Source organism: Thamnophis sirtalis, unplaced genomic scaffold, assembly GCF_051295495.1.
Source record: "Thamnophis sirtalis isolate CommonGarterSnake01/CBP01778 unplaced genomic scaffold, rThaSir2_p1.2 scaffold_14, whole genome shotgun sequence".
Classification (NCBI taxonomy): Eukaryota; Metazoa; Chordata; class Lepidosauria; order Squamata; family Natricidae; genus Thamnophis; species Thamnophis sirtalis.
In genome coordinates this window covers 10,938,139-10,962,879 of record NW_028261394.1, presented here as the reverse complement: position 1 = coordinate 10,962,879, position 24,741 = coordinate 10,938,139, and the positions used below count along the sequence as shown (strand labels likewise).

The 24,741-nt window shown below is 46.2% G+C and overlaps 1 protein-coding gene across 1 annotated transcript in view; it reads left to right on the top strand.

The window, feature by feature from the left end:
• Positions 1–540: 540 nt before the first annotated feature.
• TELO2 (telomere maintenance 2) overlaps positions 541–24,741 on the top strand; it is a 29,035-nt gene continuing 4,834 nt past the window's right edge. The window contains exons 1-20 of the mRNA XM_087729031.1: positions 541–605; positions 1,798–2,144; positions 2,939–3,216; positions 5,088–5,156; positions 5,936–6,083; positions 7,588–7,690; positions 8,295–8,363; positions 10,351–10,492; positions 11,338–11,474; positions 13,077–13,165; positions 13,612–13,716; positions 15,173–15,261; positions 16,348–16,439; positions 16,729–16,845; positions 18,066–18,137; positions 18,715–18,879; positions 19,717–19,808; positions 20,476–20,575; positions 21,873–21,937; positions 22,889–23,004. Of these exons, the coding sequence (XP_087585157.1) occupies positions 1,813–2,144; positions 2,939–3,216; positions 5,088–5,156; positions 5,936–6,083; positions 7,588–7,690; positions 8,295–8,363; positions 10,351–10,492; positions 11,338–11,474; positions 13,077–13,165; positions 13,612–13,716; positions 15,173–15,261; positions 16,348–16,439; positions 16,729–16,845; positions 18,066–18,137; positions 18,715–18,879; positions 19,717–19,808; positions 20,476–20,575; positions 21,873–21,937; positions 22,889–23,004 (2,380 nt within the window). The 5' untranslated portion in view covers positions 541–605; positions 1,798–1,812. The remainder of the gene's footprint in view (positions 606–1,797; positions 2,145–2,938; positions 3,217–5,087; positions 5,157–5,935; positions 6,084–7,587; positions 7,691–8,294; positions 8,364–10,350; positions 10,493–11,337; positions 11,475–13,076; positions 13,166–13,611; positions 13,717–15,172; positions 15,262–16,347; positions 16,440–16,728; positions 16,846–18,065; positions 18,138–18,714; positions 18,880–19,716; positions 19,809–20,475; positions 20,576–21,872; positions 21,938–22,888; positions 23,005–24,741) is intronic.

The window sequence follows — 24,741 nt, the reverse complement described above, 5'->3', positions numbered from 1 at the left end:
CTCTATTCTATGTCATGATTAGATCCGATCCAGACTTGAAAACGTAATAAATTAAGAGTTAACACAAGTATTTCAAATGCCCAGATACCAACATCTTGCAGGTATCCACTGTTTCATGTAAGGACAGAGGCAAAGAAATATGGCTGATTATAGGAAGCAAGCTATGGTTTCAAACCCTTTCTTCACTATTTTAAAGTGTAATTTTTTAAGGTGGATGTAACTTTTTAAATATTTCCTACTCCTTGTTGCAAGCTCCCTGAATTACAAGCTCATTTTGAACACTTAGTAGAATACTGGTCCTTGGTTACTGTCTCTTTAAGACGGTGGGGGTGAGCGGGCTAACGTGCGTGCTCGCGCGCCACTTTTAACCAGACGCGCAGAGAACTAATTCGTCAGGCGCGCGAGAGCGGTGATAGAGTTCGGAAAAGCGGGAGCTAGAGTGGCGCTCGAGTCTTAACTTCCTGTCACGAGGGAACCAATGCTGATGCCAACCGTCCCAAGTCTCTACGAAGTGGGGACAGAGAGGAGAAATCCCAGAACGCCCTTTGTTTTCTTCCGGAGGCGCGTTCTCAGAGCTCGGGCCGGCGTCTTTTCAGAGGGCTGAAGTGAGTGATAAACCAAATATAATAAACCCCATTGAATATAAATGAATATATATTATGTTACAATATATTATAGGGAATATTATATCCTCCACTGGCAGGGCTAGCTTGTGTCTGTGTTCAGACGTTCCGGAGTTAGTAAAAAACCCCTGTGGGATTCGCAGGTGCACACGTGCATTGCTTAAAATTCCAAATTTTGCATTGCTCCGTAAATGCATTGCTTAAAAGTTCTAAATTTTGCATTGTTCCTTAAACGTATTACTTAAAGTTGTTAAGTTGTAAAGTCGTAAAACCTGGTTGAAAACCAAATTCTAGAGCGCTGTATAGTTTCACAAGTGTTGCCATAATCCAATCGTGTGTGTGTGTGTGTAGAAGATATAGTAATATATTGAATCTTATAAAGTCATGGTAAAAGTATGTTTTCCTTCCCAAAAGACCAGCTGCCCATAGATGACTAATTGATGTATTTTGCAGCTCTTTTCCAGGTAATAGAAAAGGTGGGAAAATAATAGAATGCAGCCTTACTAAGTTTGGCAGTGTTGTGGGAATTAATTGTTTAGCAGAGTGATGGCATGGGGGGAGGGGGGCTGTCCTTGTGTCTAGTTGTTCTGGTGTGCAGTGCCCTATAGGGTCGTTTTGAGCGTAGAAGTTGAAACAATTTATATCCAAGATGTGAGGGGTCTGTAGATATTTTCACAGCCCTCTTTTTGACCCGTGCAGTGTACAGGTCCTCAATGGAAGGCAGGTTGGTAGCAATTGTTTTTTTTTCTGCAATTCTAATTATCCTCTGAAATCTGTGTCTGTCTGGTTGGGTTGCAGAGCCAAACCAGACAGTTAGGGAGATGCAGATGACAGACTCAATCATTCCTCTGTAGAACTGAATCAGCAGCTTCTTGGGCAGTTTGAGCTTTCTGGGTTAGCGCAGGAAGAACATACTTCGTTGTGTTTTTTTGATAACATTTTTGATGTTAGGTGTCCATTTTAAGTCTTGAGATATGATAGAACCTAGAAACTTGAAGGTCTCCACTGTTGATGCTGTTTTGTCTAGTATTGTAGTAGTATGGGAGGGTTTCTCCTAAAATCTACTATCATTTCTACAGTTTTAAGTCTGTTAAGTTCAAGATTGTTCCGGCCGCACATGTGCTCCTACTATCTTCTGAACGGTTTATCAAACTTCTGATATATTTTTTTCTAGAAGCAAACAGGAGAAATGGATCCTAAGGTGCACAATGTTCATCACACAGTGAAAGAAGCAATTGGAACCCTAAATTCTTCCAAAGATAGTGCCCAGATCCAGAAGACTTTGTGGGCAATCAGGAGCTATCTTGATCAATCTGAAAATCCACCCTCCATAAAACAGAAGGAAGAATTCGTCCGCAGTCATTTTACTGCCTTTGCTCAGTGTCTGCTCAGCAACCTGAGTCCTGATTGGCCAGAACAGTTCCCATCAGAGGAAGCCAAAGAACTGTGGGCTAGCTTCTTCATTGATGGACCAGCAGACCAATCTTTTATGGTTCTACTAGATGCTATAATTTCTGCAGAGTAAGTACAATCTCTTTTTCTGTAATTATATACCATATTTTTTGGACTATAAGACACTCTGGACTATAAGACGCACTTAGCTTTTGGGGAGGAAAGCAAGAAAGAAAAAACTCTGCCTCCTAGCGATTTGCCTCCTTCCAGCAAACAACTGCCTAGTCAGCTTCAGAACAGCCTGATTTAGCAGCTGATTGGTGGTTGGATCTGCCTCCCAGAATACTGCCTATCAGCTGTTCCAGGCTGCGGGAATCGCCACCGCCCATTGCCGCTGTCGCTGCCCATTGCCGCTTCTGCATGCCCAATTTTGTCTTCTGTGCGCCCCTTGGGCCAAAAATGGCAGTGATGGGCAGCAGCAGTGATGTGCGGTGGCGATCCCCACAGCTGGGAACAGCTGATAGGCAGCATTCCGGGGGGGCAGATCAAACCGCCAATCAGCTGCTCATGCTAAATCAGGCTGCTGAAGCTGACCAGGCTGTTTGCTTCAAGGAGGCAAATTGCTGGAAGGCAGAGGCCGGTGGGTGGGGGCCAGCGAATGGGCAGGGTTTGCCAATATTTGCTGTCTAAGACGCACTGTCAGCGTTCCAAGTATCATGCAGAATTAAATCAGAGTCCAAGGCAAAACTATCCTTAAAGTTCCAATTTAATAAGTCAGAATTTCCACCCACTTTTTTGGGGGGGGGGTGCATCTTAAACACTGAAAAATACGCTAATTGTTTCAAACGCTGCCTTCTTTCCCTAGAGGGCAATCCATATAAAAGTTGCCAATAAGTTACTATGGCCCGTACTTCTCCCCGCAGGACAAGTTTTCGTCTGAATAAAGCAATTGATACCCTAGAGCAATTCTTGCAGAAGTCCAGACTCTCTGCTTTAATATGGGAAGTCTGCAAGCAACATACAGAAAATGGTTCCTCTGGTCTGCGCGAAACGATTCTCAACAAAGTTGTATGTTTACCTGATCACTTAGGGAACAAACTCCAGGGAGACAACCGGTCAGCCTTCTACCCTCAAAATTATTTTCCATTGCTTGGCACGGAAATTGTCCAGGTGATGGAAAGAATTTCAGGCTCACTACGAGGTAAGCATTGACAGACAAATTAAAGTATCTAGTGTTGTGGTCCGCCAGCGGCCAACAGAGCTGGCAGCAGATTCAGACAGTGAGGAGGTTGGGGAGGAGCATGGGCCAGTCCTGGAGTCTGGGGAAGGCTCTGATGAGGGCTCTGTGTCGGAGGCAGAGAGGGGGCCAGAGCCATCTGACAGTTATCAGTTGCCTTCGGAGTCAGACATCCGTGAGGCAGACAAACAGCTGGAGCCTGTTCCCAGTGTGCGCATGTGCAGAATTGACAAATGAAGGGAACAGCTAAGGAACAAGGGTCCACTTGGGAGTAAGGCACCATGTGGATGATGAATGGCCCCTCCCAGAGGAAATAAAAGAGGAGTGAAAGGGGAGTGGAATTTGCAGGAGACAATTAGTTCGCTTAATTGGTTCGTGACTCTCCGAGACTCCTTGCCAAGTTTTGCAGATATTGGCCTGGCAGTTCTCCAAGCCAGATAAGGTCTGTGACTGTAAATCCTCCCTTGAAAGACTTTGCTGGATGTGAATGAGCAGAATTCACAGTGAATTAATAAAGGGTTTTTGTCAGGACAAGAAGTTTGCTTCCTGCTCTTGGGAAGCCTGGGCCAGAATATCTAGGAGGTGAATAGGCAAAAACTGCTGTGAACTACTGAATGGGAGGGAAGGATGTATGAACGAAAAAAGGGATGCATGAATATGTGAGCAAAAATGAAAACAATTACAGGAGAAAAAGATTTTTTAAATGATAAGGTGTTTTCTTCTAAGAGAATTCATATAAACAGTTCTTTCTATATGCTGTGATTGAAAATAGAACTTACTCCAAAGTCTACAAGTGGGCAAACTTTGATCTCCCAGACATAAAGAAATAATGGGGCTTCAGTCAATCATTACTTAGACCAGTGATTGATTGATTGATTGATTACATTTATATGCCGCCCTTTTCCCCGAAGGGGACTCAGGGCGGCTCACAATTCAATCAGGGAAGGAGGTACAGACAGGGGGATAAAAAGACAAGACATAACAATACAAAATTTAAAAACACACAACAACCATACCATTCGAGAAGGGGGGCAAAAACTCTTTAGCCCCAGGCCTGTCGGAACAGCCAGGTTTTAAGGGCTTTGCCGAAGGCCTGGAGGGTGGTGAGTGTCTTTCAACCTTGGCAACTTTAAGATATGTGGATTTCAACTCCCAGAATTCCCCAGCCAGCATACTCACCAGAATTCTAGGAGTTGAAGTCCACACATCTTAAAAGGTTGAGAATCGTTGACCTTGATGTTTCTTTTTTTCCCAATCATTTTTTTTATTTTTAAACATTAAAAACAACAAAAAATTATTATCCATACATACTCTAGAAAGTGTATCAGTTGGTTACAAAAGGTTTTCATGCATCTCTTCCACAGTCATCAAGCATAATTCATATTAACTCAAGTATTTAACTCAAATATTTATACATGTTACTCTTATACCTCCATTTATGTTTGACTATAATTATTTAAACTTCCTTCATCATAAATTATACCAAGATTTAATACATAACCACATACTGGCATTTCATTTGATATTTCTAAAATCCTTCAATAGCACTGAATCCTTATGTCCTATTCTAGCTAAACATCCATAATCTTTAATAACAGACTTTTCTAATCCTCCTTTCCAAATCACTGTTTGCAGTTTTCATCCAGTTTCTTTATATTGTAGCCATACATATATACAGGTTGTCTTGTATAATGTTTCTGTTTTTCTCATCAAGTGTGTTTTGGCTGGCTTGGAGAAAGTTAAAGCAGACTGAGTTATCGATTAAGAGAAGGATTTTCGGGACAGAAATGGATCTGACCAATTCCTTCACTGTTGTGCTTTTTATGTATTTCCAGACGGCTTGGATTGTTCCATCTCCTTTGTATCTCAAGTGTTAGGAAAAGTCTGTGTGCATGGCAGACAAAGTGAGTATATCTAATTATCCATGTGATGTTGCTCTTTTTCTGTTGCTCAGATTGAATGAAATATGTAAGTGAAGGGCTACCTGCAATCCATAAGCTCTTTTTCCTCTTCAGAATGTTACAGGCTTAAGATTGAGGATTTGAACTAAGCCAAAATGTAAGAAGTACATTTTGCCTCCAACACGAACAGGATGGGAACAAAAATAATCAAAGCATTGCTTTTCGACTTGACAACTTTTTAAAAAACCTACCTCTGAAAAAGAGCGAAGACAGCTTGTTCTATTACTTCGGTTTCCCCAAAAATATGACCTCCCCCCCATAATAAGCCCAGTCAGGCTTTTGAGTGCATGCGCTAAAATAAGCCCTCCCCCGAAAATAAGCCCTCTCCCAAAAATATTTGAACACATGCGCAGCCGGTCCCCACCATTTCCTGGGATGGGGGAAACATGCCCCATTCTCCCCCGCATGCACCTGCCATTCCACGTGGAATGGCCTCATGGATGCCACTCCCACAAATTCCTGCTCCCACACCTCTTCTCGACACTAGGGCTGGTGAGAATGTGCCAGAAACAGAGACAGAACTTCTGGCCCTCTCTGGATCAGCTGATCCGCCGGCCACCTGCCCCTCAAAAATAATAAGGCCTCACTGAAAATAAAGCCAAGCGCTTATTTTGGGGATCAAAAGAAAATAAGACCCTGTTTTATTTGGGGGGGGGGAACGGTAGCTCCGTGTTGCTTTTTCCAATCTCAAAAGTGTACGATCTTGCTGTTTCTTCCCACAGAGGAAATCTTGGGTGTGTTGGTGCCTCACCTAACCATTCGCTCTCAGTCTGATTGCATCTGGCAGAGAATCTGTTGGCGACTGTTTGAGAGCGTGCCCGATCGCTGGATGGAAGCAGTGGTCTGTGGCGTGGTCCAGGCAGTCCCAGGGTAAGAGTTACTGGGAGGTTGGTGCTATGACCCATGAACCTTTTGCCTTTTACTTGTTGTGGCAACACCTGCATCCCGCCGCCATCAAGAGACCCTTCTGCCGGAAGTTAAGATGAATGCTAGTCTAGTGAAGAGAAGGACCAGGGGAGACAGGATAGCAGTGCTCCAATATTTGAGGGGCTGCCACAGAGAGGAAGGGGGTCAAGCTATTCTCCAAGGCACCCAAAGGCCAGGCAAGGAATAATGGATGGAAACTGATCAAGGAGAGATTCAACCTGGAAATAAGGAGGAATTTTCTGACAGTGGGAGCAATCAACCCATGGAACAGAAGTTGCTTTCAGAAGTTGCCTGAGCTTCATCCCTGGAGGCTTTCAAGAAGAGACAGGACTGCCCATCTGTCAGAAATGGTGTAGAATTTCCTGCTTGGGTGGGGGATTGGACTAGATGATTATGGGACAACAAAGCTGATTAGGGGACTGGAGACTAAAACATATGACGAATGGTTGCAGGAACTGGGCATGGCTAGTCTAGTGGAGAGAAGGACCAAGGGAGACAGGATAGCAGTCTTCCAATATTTGAGGGACCACAGAGAGGAGAGGGTCAAGCTATTCTCCAAAGCACCCAAAGGCCAGACCAGGAATAATGGATGGAAACTGATCAAGGAGAGTTTCAACCTAGAAATAAGGAGGACTTTTCTGACAGTGAGAACAATCAACCCATGGAACAGCTTGCCATCAGAAGTTGTGGGAGCTTCATCCCTGGAGGCTTTTAAGAAGAGGCAGGACTGCCATCTGTCAGAAATGATGTATGGTCTCCTGTTTGAGCATGGGGTTGGACTAGATGACCTACAAGGGTCCCTTCCAACTCTGTTAATCGTGGGGCAATACTGTGTCTGAAAGCCAGTTTGATGTAATGGTGAAGGTGCTGGCTTACAAACCAGGAGACTTGAGTTCTAGTCTCGCTTTAAATGCCATCTTAGTGATTTTGGGCTTGTCAGTCCAACTCACCTTCCAAGGTTTCCATATTGTGGAAAATAGGTGGAGGAGGGAATTTTAGGTGTGTTCATTTCCTTGAGTTAATTATAAAGCAATAAAGGTGGGATAAAAATCAGCCGCTCTAAGATCTAATGGCTTAGTTTCAAATACTACTAGTTTTCAATACAACAGAGAAGAGTTTTAACCGCTCTTCAGTTTTCCTGGTTGCTGGTCATTTGTGCCTCGGCTCACATAATATACTAATATACTAATATCCTATACTAAGGAAAACCCCAACCATCTTACAGCTTCACATTGGAATCTGCACTGTAGAAAAATAGTAACCTGTCTTATGGGAGATGGATTATGTCGATCGTTTTCCAATCCTGATATGTTTTATGTTCTTAACTGTTCACTTTCTAAAACATTTTCTTGATTGGCGAAGCACAGAAATCAGCAATGACTAAAAACATGCCAGTATTAACATAACCGAATGTGATCACTGTAATTGTGTTTGTCTGCCTTACTAGGCCCACAGTGTTGTCACGGTTGCTGGGGAATTTGGTGGTGAAAAACAAGAAGGCCCAGTTTGTGATGACGCAGAAACTGTTGCTGCTTCAGTACAGCTTCCCGGTGAGTATCACAGTAGGGCAGTGGTTCCCAAACTTGGCAACTTTAAGACTTGTGGACTTCAACTCCCAGAATTCTCCAGCCGGCTGGAGAATTCTGGGAGTTGAAGTCCACAAGTCTTAAAGTTGCCAAGTTTGGGAACCACTGCAGTAGGGGAATGAAAGAGGTCAGTGAGGTGGACTGGAGTTACCCACTTTGGAAAAGATTGGGATCTTAAGGTAAAGGTAAAGGTTCCCCTCGCACATACGTGATAGTCGTTCCCGACTCTAGGGGGCGGTGCTCATCTCTGTTTCAAAGCCAGAGAGCCAGCGCTGTCCGAAGACGACTCTGTGGTCATGTGGCCGGCGTGACACAATACCGAAGGTTGACGGAACGCTTCATGCCTGTTGCCAAGCAGCCAAAGTTTGACCACATGGCCATGGGGACGTTGTGACAGTTGTAAGTTCGCAAGGTCATAAATCACTTTTTTTCAATGCCACTTTTGACTTCCACTAAACGTGTGGCAAGTCGAGGACTACATGTGCACCTTCAACCCGGCTAGCAAGTGCTTCTTGGGAGGATGGTTTCTGGGGGGTTTCGGTGTCTAAACTCTCCGATTTGATTCCAGACCAAAGTGCTGCAGACTCTAATCGGCTACTTTGCCTTGGACACCACACGCCGTTCACTACTGACCAAAGTAAGCAGTGCATTTAATGGAAGGGTTTTAAATGGTGGGCCTAAATAAGGGGGAGAGTCAGAGGAAGCCATCCTTGTGGTCGCTTCATGAACTGCAGGTGATGCTTCTCTCTGCTTGAGAGAGGCAGATGGGAGGCAGCATCAGAACTGGCGCCAGAGTTAATTCCAGAGTCAAATGATCTCAATCTGGCCAGAAGATGCTTTGGATTCGCACGGCTCAATACATCGATAAAGAAAAGGGTAAAAGAAGTTGGTTGTTTAAAAGGATGACTCTTCCTCTTATTATTATTATTATTTTTCCTGCAACAACCACCTTCTTGAGCAGGTTGGGTTGAGAGGGAGGAAGCGATCCAAAATTGCTCTGGGAGCTTCTGTGGCTGATGCTGGATTCGAACCTGAGTCTCGTTACTCTTGGTCACCTTAAAACACTCAAAAGAGCCATTTGGACACGTCTCCCACAGAAAAGAAAACACCAGGAGCCACAAAACCCTTTTGACATCCAAAATGAAGATAACGCTACATATATTATACCTTTATGCTATGCATAAAGAAACTATAGTGTGTTACATTTATGAAATCAATGAATTGCTACAGAGAAAACAATTTTTTGTTGCATGCAACGCAAACATTTGGAATTCAGAAAAAAAAAAGATGGGTCGATAAATAAATAAATCACGTGCCGGCGGGTATCGAACATTAGCAGTTGTGACGCATATTTTGAGCGACAGCCGCAGCAGAGGGATGAAAGAGCCACATGTGGCTCCGGAGCCGCAAGTTGCAGACCCCTGCTCTTGGCCCAGTCCCTTTACTGCTTCACTATGGTGGCTTTTCAAGGCGCTTCCCCTGCTTACATCTATATACATTTCTATAAATGGATAGATCACTCCTTGCCCTGTAAAAACGGCCCTGTGAAATATGTGGTGGATCTGTTCAAAAGCAAAAAAGATACTGGACAAAAACATATACGTGGTTGGGAAAAATGACAAAACAACAGATTGAATTTAAAACCAGAAATATTTCTATTGGGGATTCTACCCGGAAAATACAGTAAGGAAAATGCATATTTAGTTATCTATATATTAACTGCTGCTAGAATTGTATTTGCACAAAATTGGAAGAGTGAAGAAATACCTACAAATGAGAATGTGATTAGGAAAATATTAGAATGTGCGGAAATGAATAGATTAACGCTGGCAATTAAGGAGAAAGAGCAAACTAAATGCTGTATGGCAGTGGTCCCCAACCTTTTTATCGCTGCGGACCAGTCAGCCTTTGATAATTTTACCGTGGCCCACTGAGCGCGCGCAGGGGTGGGGGGGCGTTGTTCGCGACGGCCCAGGAGCCTTTGCGCTGCAGCGATCATGGCCCCCGGCCGCTGCAGCGATCATGGCTCCTGGCCGCTGCGCGGCCCGGTGCCAGGTACTCCACGGCCTGGCACCGGTCCGCGGACCGGGGGTTGGGGACCAGTGCTGTATGGTATGGGATCTATTTTACCAATGGCTAAATAATAAAAATGGAAGTTAGAAATAGAGAAACAAAATAAAGAAGATATGTTGAAAGAGATAAGTAACTATTATGACTAGTATGTTGAATATTATTATGTTAATATTGTAGAATTAATATGTGGAGTGTTATAAAGATTGCAGAATCAATATTAATTTAATGAAGGATGTTGTAATTTTGATTATTGTTTAACAAAGATATTTGTACCCAGACAACAGACTGTTTACCTGAAGTTGGAATGATTATATTAAAATTTAAAAAATATATATTACTGAAAAGAACTGCCCTGTAAGGTAGGGTGTGTTGATAGATCAGGAGTGACCCAAAGTAGATCAAGGTGGACTTGAATTTGGGATCCCCCTGGTGCCAGTCCAGCATCTTCAGCAGGAAACCTGCCTGCCTCTCTTCCTTCAGACCCAAAGGGATGGGATGGGATGGGACAGAGCCGAAAGCCACTCGGTCCTGATGCTGAGCTTCTGATGCAGATTCTAAGAGAGCTGCTGGAGACCTGGAGTAGCAGCAGTGCTGTGAAACACGCCCCAGCCGAGCAACAGCTGTACATCAGCAAGGCCATCCTTCTCTGTCTCTCTCACCTGGAAGAAGAGGATCTCTCAACCAGCCGACAAGGTAAAAGAGGCAGAAGAGGACTTGGGAGAAAGGATGAGGGCAGAATTGGCTCCTTTCCTTATTAATGTTCTGACTGAGGCTTCCCAAGAGCATGCAGCAAACTCCTGGTCCCGACAAAAATTCCTTTTATTAATTGACTGTGAATTCTGCTCATTCACATCCAGCAAAGTCTTTCAAGGGAGGATTTACAGTCACAGACCTTATCTGGCTTGGAGAGCTGCCAGGCCGATATCTGCAAAACTCGGCAAGGAGTCTCGGAGAGTCATGAACCATTTAAGCAAACTAAGTGTCTCCTGCAAACTCCACTCCCCTTTCGCTCCTCTTTTCTTTCCTCTGGGAGGGGCCATTCATCGTCCACCTGTGGCCTTACTCCCAAGTCGACCCCTGTTCTTTAATTCTTCCCTTCGTCTTGCAACTCTGTTCATGCGCACACTGGGAACAGGCTCCAGCTGTTTGTCTGCCTCACTGATGTCCGATTCAGAAGGCAGCTGATAACTGGCATACAGCTCTGGCCCCCTCTCTGCCTCTGAAACAGAGCCCTCATCAGAGCCTTCCCCAGACTCCATGTTCCTTCCCAACCTCCTCAATGTCCCAATTTGCTGCTTGCTCCTCAGGCGGGCCACAACACTTAGAGCCATTGGCAGCCCATCCTCCTCAGTCCCTCCCTTCTTCTCTCCCCAAATGTCTTTAGCCAAAATATAAGTGGGAGGAACCAGAGAATGGATGGGAGAAAAGCTCCATAAAGTGAGCACTTGGTAGGAAGTGCTGAAAGTTGCACTCAGTCGTTTTATGGATATGTTGATCTGGCCTGAACTTGTTCCACTTCTTCTGGCTTGCCTTTCTAGAGCTCCTTACCATCCTGATGGAGGGAATGAAATGCCACCTGGACAGTAATTTGCCCCGGATCCGCCGGTTGGGCATGGTCGTAGCAGAAGGTGTCAGCGCCAAGATAACGCCGGAAGGGCCAGCCTTGGTGTTTCAGGCAAGCGGTTAGAGTGATTTCTCTGTTGTGATTTTGTTGCAGAAACAGCACAAAGAAACCCCAATCTTAAATGTGTGGAAGGAAGGCACTTTCTCCCCTCTGCTTCTTGATCTTTGTTGAGAGATTTCTGGCTGGGTTGGAGGCCCTGTGAAGCCATGAGTCAGCTGTGAGCCTCAGGATGGGCGCTGTCTCTCGAGCAAAATCATTACAGGAGAAAACTTGGCTTCCACTTTTAAGCAATGCCATTTTCTTATTGTATCTGAACTTGGGAAACGAATTGATTAGGTTAAGCCGGGATCAGACTGCTGCAGGCGAGATACCTTGATCGTAACTGTTTTGACGTAGGCTTCCCCAGCAGCACGAAGCCGAGCCCTCGTCCCGATAAACCCCTTTTATTTAATTTACAGTGAATTCCTATCCAGCAAATACTTTCCTCTCCCACAGTCTTTCAAGATAATTCACAATTACCAACCTTTATTAGGCTTGGAGAGTGGCCAGGCTGAGATTTTTCAGACGCCGCAATTCTTGGCAAGAATGCAGGAATGAACTAATTGTCTCCTGCAAACTCCACTCCCCTTTCGCTCCCCTTTTATTTCCTCTGGGAGGGGCCATTCATCGCCCACCTGTGGCCTTCCTCCCAAGTCGACCCCCGTTCTTTAGCTGTTCCCTTCGTCTGCGCACACTGGGAACAGGCTCCAGCTGTTGTTCTGCCCCACTGATGTCTGACTCCGAAGGCAGCTGATAACTGGCATACGGCCCTGGCCCCCTCTCTGCCTCCGACACAGAGCCCTCTTCAGAGCCTTCCCCAGACTCCAGGACTGGCCCATAGTCCTCCCCAACCTCCTCAGTGTCCGAATCTGCTGCTGGCTCTTCTGGTGGGCCACAACAATAACTGTGGCTTCTTTCAAAACTGTACTTTAGGGATGGTCAGTTTATTGATGGCTGAAACTTTTTTGATGACAAAATGATCCCCATTTTGATGACTAAGGTTGGTAGTGCCAGAATGGCGATGGGTTGCAAAATCTCAGGGAGCTTTCTTACCAGAAAGGAGTGGATCCCTGTTTCTGTTAACTATAGGTAGTCCTTGACTTACAGCAGTTCATGTAGTGACCGTTCAAAGTTACGACCTCACTGAAAAAAAGTGACTTATGAGCGTTTTTCACACTTACGACCTTTGGCGCATCCCCATGATCATGCAATCAAAATTCAGACCACTGACTCATACTTATGACCGTTGCTGTGCCTCCAGGTCATGTGACACCCCCCCTTCCTTTTGCGACTTTCTGACAAGCAAAGTCGATGGGGAAGACAGGTTGCAATGATTCACTTAACAACTGAGACAAGAAAGATTGTAAAACAGGGCAAAACTCACCGAACAAACGTCTTACTTAGCAACAGAAACATTGGGCTCAGTTACGGTCGTAAGTTGAGGACTGCCTATATAATCTTCCTGCTGTATGCTCAACAGCCATTTTCTGCAACGAAGCATCGAATCCAGGTTACTGAATTAGGACTTGTGCCGATACTTTCCCCCCAAAAATAACTTGGTCTCTAACTAAGCTCTTTAACAAATTTGAATTGTTAACATATTGAATGTTTCAGTATGAAGAAGACGATGAGATTAAAGAACTGAAATCCTTGCTAACCCGAAGACTGGAAGAGACGCCAGACCCCGAGCCCCTTAACCCTGGGTAAGGTTTAGCTTCATTCTTTGGGGTTTCACGTGATATTCACATGTCCGAATTTGTGGCATAAATTGATCCGTATGTCCGAATTTGTGGCGTAAATTCAAATCCAGAAAACATACACATATATTCAGACACACACTGATTCATCTGGCAGTCAGCAGAAGTGTCCTGCAGTACTCCACTCTAACCACTGCGCCACCACAGCTCGGATGATAGAGAAAGCCAATAGGTTTAGGAATTTAGTAGGTTTAGGAGTAGAGATGCTGAGCCAGAAATGTCTGTGAAAGTCAAACCAAGGGCAGAATCGTCTTGAGTTTCTTGAATGACCTTACGGCATCTTGAAAATCTTAAAAGCATAACCAGAAATCATCCACCATGTCAAGAGAATTGTGGGCTAAGAACGTCATCCGAAAGAATAACTTTTTGAAATTCCATTTTTCCTCTTACAGGGACAGCACCCACAACGCGACAGCTAGTGCGGTTCTACAGTCCAATGCGACACCACCAGACCTAGATGCCTCTGAAGAAAAGGGAGTTGATTCAGAGCTTGATAGGTAAGCTAAAGAATGACACAGGCAGTCCTCAAAGGTACGGCCACAATTGAAGCCGAAATTTCCATTGCTAAGCAAGGAAATGGGTTATGTCCTATCTTACAATCTTTTCTGCACTGTTGTTAAGCAAATCATGGCTGCAGTTAAATGACCGATGCCATTAAGCAAATCTGGCTTCCCTTGTTGACTTGGCTTGTCCATGTTGTGGCCTGCCAGTGGCCAGCAGAGCTGGCAGCAGGTTCGGACAGTGAGGAGGCTGGGGAGGAGCATGGGCCAGTCCTGGAGACTGGGGAAGGCTCTGATGAGGGCTCTGTGTTAGAGGCAGAGAGGGGGCCAGGGCCATGTCCAGTTATCAGCTGCCTTCAGAGACAGACATTAGAGGGGCAGAAGAAAAGCTGGAGCCTGTTCCCAGTATGCGTATGCACAGAGTTGCCAGACGAAGGGAACAGCTAAGGAACAAGGGTTGACTTTAGAGTAAGGCCACAGGGGGACAGTGAATGGCCCCTCCCAAAGGAAATAAAAGAGGAGCGAAAGAGGAGTGGAGTTTGCAGGAGACAATTAGTTTGCTTAATTGGTTCGTGACTCTCCGAGGCTCCTTGCCAAGTTGTGCAGATATCGGCTTGGCAGCTCTCCAAGCCAGATAAGGTCTGTGACCGTAAATCCTCCCTTGAAAAACTTTGCTGGATGTGAATGAGCAGAATTCACAGTCAATTAATAAAAGTGGATTTTGTCTGGACCAGGAGTTTGCTTAATGCTCTCGGGAAGCCTCGGTCAGAACAGTTGGAGGCCAGCTAGGAAGGTCACAACTGGTGATCAGACAACCTCAGGACAATGCAACTGTCGTAAAGTCACGCAGTTGCCAAGTGCCTGAATTTTGTTCCTCTGACTATGGAGATGGCACAACAGTTGTGTGAAAACTGACCATCAATCAATCTTTTTTTCAGTCTTGGTGTAACTTCAAACACTCACTAAACAAATGGTTGTAAGTCAAGTCCATTGTTAAGAAACAACAGGCTTCCTCTACAGGTAGTCCTTGATTTACAACAGTTTATTTAGTGACTGTTCAAAGTTACAACGGCACTGAATAAATGACCGTTTTTCACACTTACGACCGTTGAAGCATCCCCATCGTCATGTATTCAAAATTCAGACACATTCATGACGGTTGCAATGTCAGTTCACGTGATCCCCTTTTGCGACCTTCTGACAATCCAAATCCACAGGGAATCCAGATTTGCTTAACGACCGTGTTCCTAACTTAATAACTGCAAGGATTCACTTAACAACGGTGGCAGGAAAGTTCGTAAAATGGGACAGAAACTCACTTAATAAATGTCTCGTTTAGCCACAGAGACCTTGGGCTCCACCGTGGTCGTAAGTCAGGGACAAAACAGTTGCTGGCTGTGTGTATGAATTGAGACACTGTGACGAATCTTCTTTTCCCCGATTCCTTTTGCAGCGATGACGACCTCGTCCCTTACGACATGTCGCAGGATAAAGAGCTGAAGAAAACCAGAGCTCCCACCTATATCAGGGACTGTTTTGAAAGTAAGAGAAGAAGAAAGAAACAGAAGTGGGGGGGGGGATCCTTGGGATTCTTTTCATCTGGCTGATGAGAATTATTGATCTCTCTGTGTCACAGGGCTCAGATTTACAACTTGCTTGGTTTGTCATCCCCTGGATAAAGTACCGTATTTTTCGGAGTTTAAGACGCTCTGAAGTATAAGACGCACCTAGCTTTTGGGGAGGAAAAGAAGAAGAAAAAATCTGCCTCTGCCTCCCAGCTATTTGCCTCCTTGGAGCAAACAGCAAACAGCCTGTTTCAGTTTCAGCTTCAGCAGAGCTTGATTAGCACAAACAGCTGATTGTCAGTTGGATCGGCCTCCTGACAATCAGCTGTTTTAGGCTGCAGGGATTGCCATAGCGTATTGCCACCTGCACGCACCCTGTTTTCAGGCTCCCGTTTTTGACCTCTGCGTGCGCCATTTTCCACCCATTCCAGGTGGCGGGGATCAGAATGGGTGGAAAATGGTACGCACGGAGGCCAAAAACAGGACGTGTGGAGCCTGAAAACGGGGTGCATGGAGGTGGCAATACGCTATATTGGAAACTACCTGGTTCCATTTGGCAGTGTAATTGGTCATCATAAGTCCTTGGCAATTACAAACAAAAGACCCTTTCTACGTTCTCTTTGCTAATCCTTTTTTGATGGTGCTTAAATTGAAAGCCGGAGGGCAAACTCTTGCGTTCCAACCATCCTGTAAGGACAGTATGAAGTTCCTTCTGAGAAATTAGCCATTCCTTTTCTTAGTTGTGAGCTGCTGCGGTGGCGCAGTGGTCAGAATGCAGTACTGCAGGCTACTTTCTGCTGATTGCCGGCAGACTGCAATTCAGCAGTTTGAATCTCACCAGGCTCAAGGTTGACTCAGCCTTCCATCCTTCCGAGGTGGGTAAAATGAGGACCCAGATTGTTGGGGGCAATACGTTTACTCTGTAAATCGCTTATAGAGGGCTGGAAAGCGGTATATAAGTCTTAAGTGCTCTTTCTATTGCTATTAGTCTGGAATTTGACACAGCCAATTGTCCTTGTAGCCTCCTCTGCGTTTTTCACATGGCCTTTTTCTGTTTCTTCAGTCCTGACGGGACCGGAAGATGTTGAAAAATACGAAGCCGCTTTGGGCGTCCTGGAAACTCTGATCCGAAGGGACACAGCTACTGCTCAAGAGGTAAATGCAATTCACACCTCTTTGCATCACAGTTCGGATGCCTGTTTTTGGCCTTTTGGGGGAGGGGGCATTTGCAGGCCATTTTCGGCCTGAAAACGGCACACAAAACAGCCTGAAAATGCCCCCCAAACGGCCTGGGAAACAGCCCGAAAACGGACCGAAAAATGAGGTGCCAGAGGTTCTCCCATCATGGCTACCGCCAATTCAGGGTTATGAATTTATCCTGAATTAAACTGAACGTATAGGGTGACTTCCATGGTAAATTCAGGATTCTGTTCCTTTTGCACAGATGAGCGTGGAACTGGCAAAAGTCTTGCTCCACTTGGAAGAGAGGAGCTACATTGAAAGCTTTGCGGGGCTTCGGCAAGGTGCTTTGGTGGCCGTTACCGTCGCAGACCCCGTCCGAGTAAGTCCTTGGGTTGACCGTTTGGGTGAAAGGATTTGCAACCTTGCAATGAGGTTAGATAAGGAGCTGGGAGAAAGGGTGGAGAATTCTTGGCTTTCCATGGGGGTTGTGCAAAACTCAGCTAGCTTACTTCACACAAGGAAGGTCAGTTCAACATCTGGAGGGGTAGAAGGTTCCTCTTCCTATACTCCAGAGCAGTAGAAAGTCAGTGCTAGAAGGGCAGAGCTCATGAGTCTTTCTAGGAAGGAGCAAGGAAGATCTAAGACATAAAGGATCTTTACGGTTGCTACTGGAGTTCTTTGCCCTGTCTTTTGTACCTACTTTGTCGCTCATTGTTGTGACCTAGGCTCCCCCCAAAAGCGGGAGGCAGAGTCCTGGTCCCGACAAAACCCCTTTTATTAAATAAATGTGAATTCCTCTCCTTCACCATCAGCAAAGGCCTGGCAAACAATCTTTCAAAGGTGAATTTATGACCACAGACCTTATCTATCTTGGAAAGCTGCCATGTAAATATTTTCCAAATGAGGTGCTATGCAAGGAAAGACTGGGCACAGAGTCTCTCGGATTCACGGACAGATCTTCACACTCCTGAAACAAAGGAACAAAGGAATTGTTTCCTGCAAAAGCCCACTCCTCATTTGCTCCTCTTTTATTTCCTCTGAGAGGGGCCATTTACAATCCACCTGTGGCCTTATTTCCAAGTCGAGCCCAAGTTTCTAATAAGGGCTCAGTGGATAAGACGCTGAGCTTGTCGATCAGAAAGGTGGGCAGTTTGGTGGTTCGAACCCCTGTTCTTTAGCTGTTCCCTTCATCTGGCAATTCTGCACATGCACACACACTGGGAACAGGCTCCAGCTGTTCCTCTGCCTCACTGATGTCTGACTCTGAAGGCAGCTGATAACTGTCAGATGGCCCTGGCCCCCTCCCTGATTTTATGTGAGCCGCCCTGAGTCCCCTCAGGGAAAAGGGCGGCCTACAAATATTAATAAAATCTAAAATCTAAATCTAAATCTCTCTGCCTCCGACACAGAGCCCTCATCAGAGCCTTCCCCAGACTCCAGGACTGGCCCAGGTTCCTCCCCAACCTCCTCACTGTCCGAATCTGCTGCCAGCTTCGTTGGCAGGCCACAACACTCATGAAAATAAATAAAGGGAGAATTGAAAACCGCAGAAGTATATGAAAAACACCTGAAGAAATGTTTTGTCTCCTTGTTTTCCAGGTGGCCAAATACCTAACTTCAGAATTTTACTCCCTGAATTACAGTCTGTGTCAACGGATGGACATCCTGGATGTAGGTGACTCCCACTTTCAGAAACTATTTAAGTTGCAGTTAAATAGTGGCTAAGATGCTGAGCTTGTCGATCAGAAAGGTCGGCAGTTCAGCGGTTCGAATCCCCAGCACTGCGTAATGGAGTGAGCTCCCGTGACTTGTCCCAGCTTCTGCCAACCTAGCAGTTCGAAAGCACGTAAAAAACGCAAGTAGAAAAATAGGAACCACCTTTGGTGGGAAGGGAACAGCGTTCCGTGCACCTTTCGCATTGAGTCATGCCAGCCACTTGACCACGGAGACGTCTTCGGACAGCGCTGGCTCTTCAGCTTTGAAACGCAGATAAGCACTGCCCCCTAGAGTCGGGAACGACTAGCATACATGTGCGAGGGGAACCTTTACCTTTATTAAAGTTTCTACTGGGAAGATCTGTACAACAAAGGAATGGTCCACCTATGGGGGTGGTGAATTCTCAATTTTTGGAGAGGCTGATAGTTACCTGCCGGGGATGGTTTAATTCAGTTCAATTCAACCTTGACAGCTTTAGGATGCTTGTTGTGGCGATCTTTCCACTTCATACGGTTTCTGGCTTCTCCATCAGGTGTTGGCCATGTCTGCCCAGGAATTGTCTCGGCCATCTTCATCTCCCTCAAAACCAAATGCCAGCACCCCCAGTATCCAAATCATCTCTCCTCGCTCTTCTTCTCCAGACTGGAAGAAAGTGGTGGATGAAAGGATCCGAAGCAAAACCCGAAGGTTTGCAAAGGTGAGCCAGGAAAATGCACTGAGTTTAACCTTTAACCTCAGCAATCTCTTAAGCATCCCACAACCGCCCAGGGTGAATGAGTTATGCTGGTACACACACATGCACATCCATTTATATATATATATATATATATATATATATATGTATGTATGTATGTATGTACGTACGTACGTACGTACGTACGTACGTACGTACATACATAAATTTGTGCTGATAAATAAGTGAAGGGAGACTAGTATAGATCTATTTCAAGCTATTTAGCTCTCATCAGCTAGCCATACCCTTACTGGGATTTGAACCTGGGCTATATTACATACTAGGCAGACTTCTTAGCCATTAGGCCACAGGCTCTTATCCGTTATCAGCGAAGCCAGGGTGAAAGGTATCTATTAGATTTTTACAACCCCTGGTAAGCCCCAATTATGGGAGGAAGCTAACTGCTTCCATCATCTGTCAATTAGCTCGTCACGTGATGGACTCTTGTGACGAGCCGATTGACAGATGATGGAAGCAGTTAGCTTCCTCCCATAATTGGGGCTTACCAGGGGTTGTAAAAATCATATATATAGATATAGATATAGATATAGATATAGATAGATAGATAGATAGATAGATAGATAGATAGATAGATAGATAGATAGATAGATGATAGATAGATAGATAGATAGATAGATGATAGATAGATAGATAGATAGATAGATGATAGATAGATAGATAGATAGAGATAGATAGATAGATAGATAGATAGATAGATAGATAGATAGATGATAGATAGATATCCTATTGCTGGTGTCTCTTCTCGCCTCTTATCCAATCCTTATTCTTTGTCTGATATAGGGCCGGTCCCAAGCAGAACAGATGGGCACTCCTAACCAGTTTGCTCCAGTTGCTGGCCATTTTTTCTTCCCGCTTCTTCGGAACTTCGACAGGTGAGGCCGCCTCAATCTTCAGGTCCTTTCGGATCAGATTTCCTCTTAGGGATGCAGCTGCTTTAATGAGTTGCAGATCACATACAAGCCAGGGAAGTTCTGCAGCTGGTTTTAATGGGCCACGAGCCGGAACTGTGTATCTAGCAATAGCAATAGCAGTTAGACTTATATACCACTTCATAGGGCTTTCAGCCCTCTCTAAGTGGTTTACAGAGTCAGCATATCGCCCCCCCAACAATCTGGGTCCTCATTTTACCCACCTCGGAAGGATGGAAGGCTGAGTCAACCTTGAGCCGGTGAGATTTGAACAGCCAAACTGCAGTCATCTGAAGTAGCCTGCAGTGCTGCACTCTAACCACTGCGCCACCTCGGTATCTGCATGTTTTCCGTAATACTGAAGCGTTGCACAACCCTTGCAAATCCTCTACCACAAATTGTGTGATCACCCTATCCTATTACAACAGGGATGGGGGAAACTATGGCCCATGCTGGCTGGCTCAGGAATTCTGGGATTTGAAGTCCCAAGAGTCATAAAGGGGCCATAGTTCCCCACCTCTGTATTACCTTGAGCTTCAAACAATTTGAGGTGAACCCACCGAGTGTAACAGTTGCCCGGCTCATGCCTTGCTAAGCCAATCAAAATGTTCGCTTTCTCTCTGCTTTCCAGGCCTCTGACCACCTTTGACCTTTTGGGGGACGATCACATGGTATTAGGACGACTGGTGCACACGTTGGCAATTCTCGTGTACTTTGCTGTCCATGCTGCGGTGAGAAGAACGGAGAGTGCTCTCATGTGGTCTGAAAGCCCTTAGTGGCCTGTGCTTCCTCTCCTATTGGGGGTTATGGGAACCTTCAGAGTGTCAGCACAGCCCCATCCTTTGGGGTCACGCCTTTGGCTGAAACCAAGGCCTTAGGTACAGCGGACATGCCAGTGGTGGGATTCAAATAATTTAACAACTGGTTCTCTGCCCTAATGTCCAGCTGGGTAGGCGTGGACCAGTGGTCATGTGTTCTGACCCCCCCCCCCTCTTCCCACACCAACACACTCCGAGTCAAAGATACTTTCTGAAATTTATTAACAGACAGATAGGTCCTTCCACCAAACCGGCACAGATAAGCCGTGGAAGCAATCCAACACAGATAAGTCTTGGCAGCAATCCAGCCTGCCAAGCTCACAATTTTGTTCTCCAACATTAGTTCCTGTGTTGACTTCTGCAAAGAAGGGCGTGTGCACAAGTAGCCTTTTTATAGTCTGGAGAGGAGCCTAATGACCACCAGCTGAGTGCAATTACCTCCTGTACTTGCGCAACTGTTCCTGACGCCTATTAGCTCTTCGGTGCCGGGCACCCAGGAACAACTCACTGCTGGTGTCCGGATCATTCTCCCTTGTCTCCTCCCCACTGGTCCAAGGCTCAGGCGCCTCCTGGTGGCCAACCAGCCTCTCTGCGCCCTGTTCGGAGTCGGAACCCTGTCCAGGGTCCTCCACATCCTCCAGAGCCGACTCATAGGGCCCCTCGCTGTTGGAGTCTGGTGGCAGCTCCAATGGCTCCTGCTGGGCCACAACATCATGTGACCATGTGGGTGTAGCCAACTCAAAGTCACGTCAATGGGCTCTTTGCTTTAGCTGTTATAGTGTCATAAGGGTTAACCGGAGAGGCAGTTTCTGTAAGCAGGGCAATAAAGATTAGGCTAGAAACAACACCAGAATGTTTCCTTCCTGCCTTCCTTCCAGGATTAGTCCTGTAAAGTGAGAAAAAAACAAAAGGAGATTTCTTCCAACAACCGGTTCTCCGAACTGCTTAGAAAGTTAACAACTGGTTCTCCCGAATAGATGTGGACCGGCTGAATCCCATCACTGGGACATACCCATCTCAACTGCCGTAGAATTAAATAGCAGTTGAACCCTTCCCTTCGTGTTAGCTTTATCATCCTTTGGTTTTCCTATCTCAGAATGTCTGATGACTCCCTATCCCACTCTCTGGGTCTCTTTTGAGATTCTCCTCCTCTTTCTTGCTCACCTGGATTTTCTTCTGCGTTTCTCTCTCTCTCTTTTTTTTTTGACAGGTAACGCCTGCAATGGGAAAGGCATTGTTGGAATTTATCTGGGCTCTGCGTTTCCACACCGACACGTAAGTTTTTGTGAAGACCTAAATCTGGGTTTTTCAACTTCAGGGACTTTAAGATGGTTGGATGTCAACTCCCAGAATTCCCCAACTAGCAGAAACACTGACCTAGATGAATTTGAAAAGTACCGTATTTTTCGGAGTATAAGACGCGCTCCCCCCCCCAAGGGAGGGTGAAAATTTGGGTACGCCTTATACACCATATGTAGCCCTGCCCTCCTGCCGGCCCCCACCCTTTGGCCTCTGCCTCCCAGCAATTTGCCTCCTTGCAGCAAACAGCCTGTTTTAATTTCAGCTTCAGCACAGCCTGATTAGCACAAGCAGCTGATTGTTGGCCCATCAGCTGTTTCCAGCTGCAGGGATTGCCATTGCCTATTGCTGCCTCTGCGCACCCCATTTTCGGCCTCCACATCCCATTTTTGACCTCTGCGTCCCCCCGTTTTCGGCCTCTGCGCACCCCATTTTCCGCCCATTCTGATCCCCGCCTTTTGGAACGGGCGGAAATGGGGCTCATGGAGGTGGCAATAGGCTATGGCAACCACTGCAGCCTGAAACAGCTGATCGTTGGGAGGCCCATCCAACCGACAATCAGTTGCTTGTGCTAATCAGGCTGTGCTGAAACTGAAACGGGCTGTTTACTGCAAGGAGACAAATAGCTCGAGGCAGAGGAAGATTTTTTCCTTGTTTTCCTCTCCCAAAGCTAGTGGCGCAGTGGTTAGAATGTAGTCTTGCAGGCTAACTCTTCCCACTGCCAGCAGTTCGATCCTGATCGGCTCAAGGTTGACTCAGCCTTCCATCCTTCCGAGGTGGGTAAACTGAGGGCCCAGATTGTTGGGGGCAAAAAGCTGATTCTGTAACCCGCTTAGCGAGGGCTGTAAAGCACTGTAAAGTGGTATATAAGTCTAAGTGCTATTGCTTTCCTGCCTGCATTCACCAGGGCATTTCTTTCTTCTGCAGATACGTGCGGCATGGCCTTTTGTCTTCAGTCTCCTCCATACTCCTCAGTGTACCTGCTGAGTACCTTCTGGACGACCTGACGGAGGAAATTCTAGAGACTCGAGTCTGGCTGGCAGGTGAGAAGAAGCTGGGGAAAACGGGCCATTGGGAAGGGGAGTGCTAGGAGGTTTTTGATGTGTTCGTTGAAGCTTTAGATAGGCACACGTCATTTTCAGCGCCAACCTGACACCACTGCTAGGGGGAGACGTCATTATGGCCAGAAGCACTGCTAAGCCCAACCAAAGCATTTATGTGTGCAAATGCAGCCGTAACCAAGGATGAGAAACGGGAGTTTGAATACACTTCTTAAAAGTATCTTAGCTAACCTTTTTCTTAAACAATGTGTGTTCCCCTCACACATATCTGCTAGTCGTTCCCGACTCTAGGGGGCAGTGCTCATCTCTATGTCAAAGCCAAGAGCCAGTGCTGTCCGAAGACGTCTCCGTGGTCATGTGGCTGGCATGATTAAATGTCAAAGGCGCATGGCACGCTGTTACCTTCCCATCAAAGGTGGTCCCTATTTTTCTACTTGCATTTTTTACATGCTTTCAAGCTGCTAGGTTGGCAAAAGCTGGGACAAGTAATGGGAGCTCACTCCGTTACGCGGCGCTAGGGATTCGCCAAAGTGCGGCTCTTTAGTTCCTCTTCACTTTCTGCCATTTAGAGTGGCATCATCTGCATATCTGAGGTTGTGGATATTTTCCCCCACCAATCTTAATTCCAAATTAAGGCTACCTTTGCAATAAATACAAGTTCGATCTTGGGTGGGCCAGTTTGATGCTGTGCGGAAGCCTGTTTTCTCAGAATGGGAGAGCAAGTTGAACACATCCAGCCAGGCTGATTTCTCCCGGCATTCCAGAGTGGAGGAGAAAACATCCCACACTGGGAGGGAATGGATGATGGGATCTTCCGTGTGCCCAGAAGGTCACCAAGCAGGGGGCCTGGACCACCACTCACTCCTGAAGGGTGAGATGCCAGGAATAAGGAAGCAAGACGGCTTCCCACGGGGGCGGGGGGGGGGGAAGGATGGAGAGGAAGTAACGTTTGACAGAGCCGGTCCTTTGATCCCTGCCTCGGGAGCCCATCTCCTGTGCCCTTAAAAGGGAAGAGGCCAGCAAAAGTCCTCCTTTCCCATGACACAGTGGAGAAAGCGGCTTTCCTTCTCCTCTGGGCCGTCCTCGCTGAGTCAGCGATATCTTTCCTGCGTCGGAGCTGAAAGGAGCAAGAGTTGCATTCGGTCCAGTCAAGGACAAAAACGGGGCATTAGATGATGTGGGTGGAACAGTTTTGTCTCGTGGGGAGTGCAAAATTCAAAAATAGGTGCTGTCAACCCTGAAGCCATTTTGGGATCTTCTGCAGGGCTGGTTGGAGCTGTGGGAAACGGGAGGACGGGGGGAGTAGAGATAGCTGGGGACTCGTAGCCAAAATAAAACTATTTCTCCTGAGAAACAAGGGCGTTCTCACAAGGTGCTGGGGAGGCGTGGACTGGAACCAACTGGGGTTGGGCCTATGGCTGGATTGGACATGTGGACTGGGGGAAAAGAACTCTGACTTCTAATTTGGGCGGGGAAAACTGCGGGAACTTCAGAGTCGGCTTTTCACCCGGTGTGCTAATAAATGTGTACTTTGAGGGACACGTAAGCCTCAGAGGTTTGATTGCGTTGGGACTGTGTCTTGGAACCCGGACGCCTGCGTGGATAGGGGGCTGGACTAGAACAACGGCCCCCAGTCTTACGGGTGGCAGGGATCCTGTTAAGAGCATTTTTTTCTGAGGCCTGGATGGGACCTCACTCACTTCCATGGCCCAGTTCCTG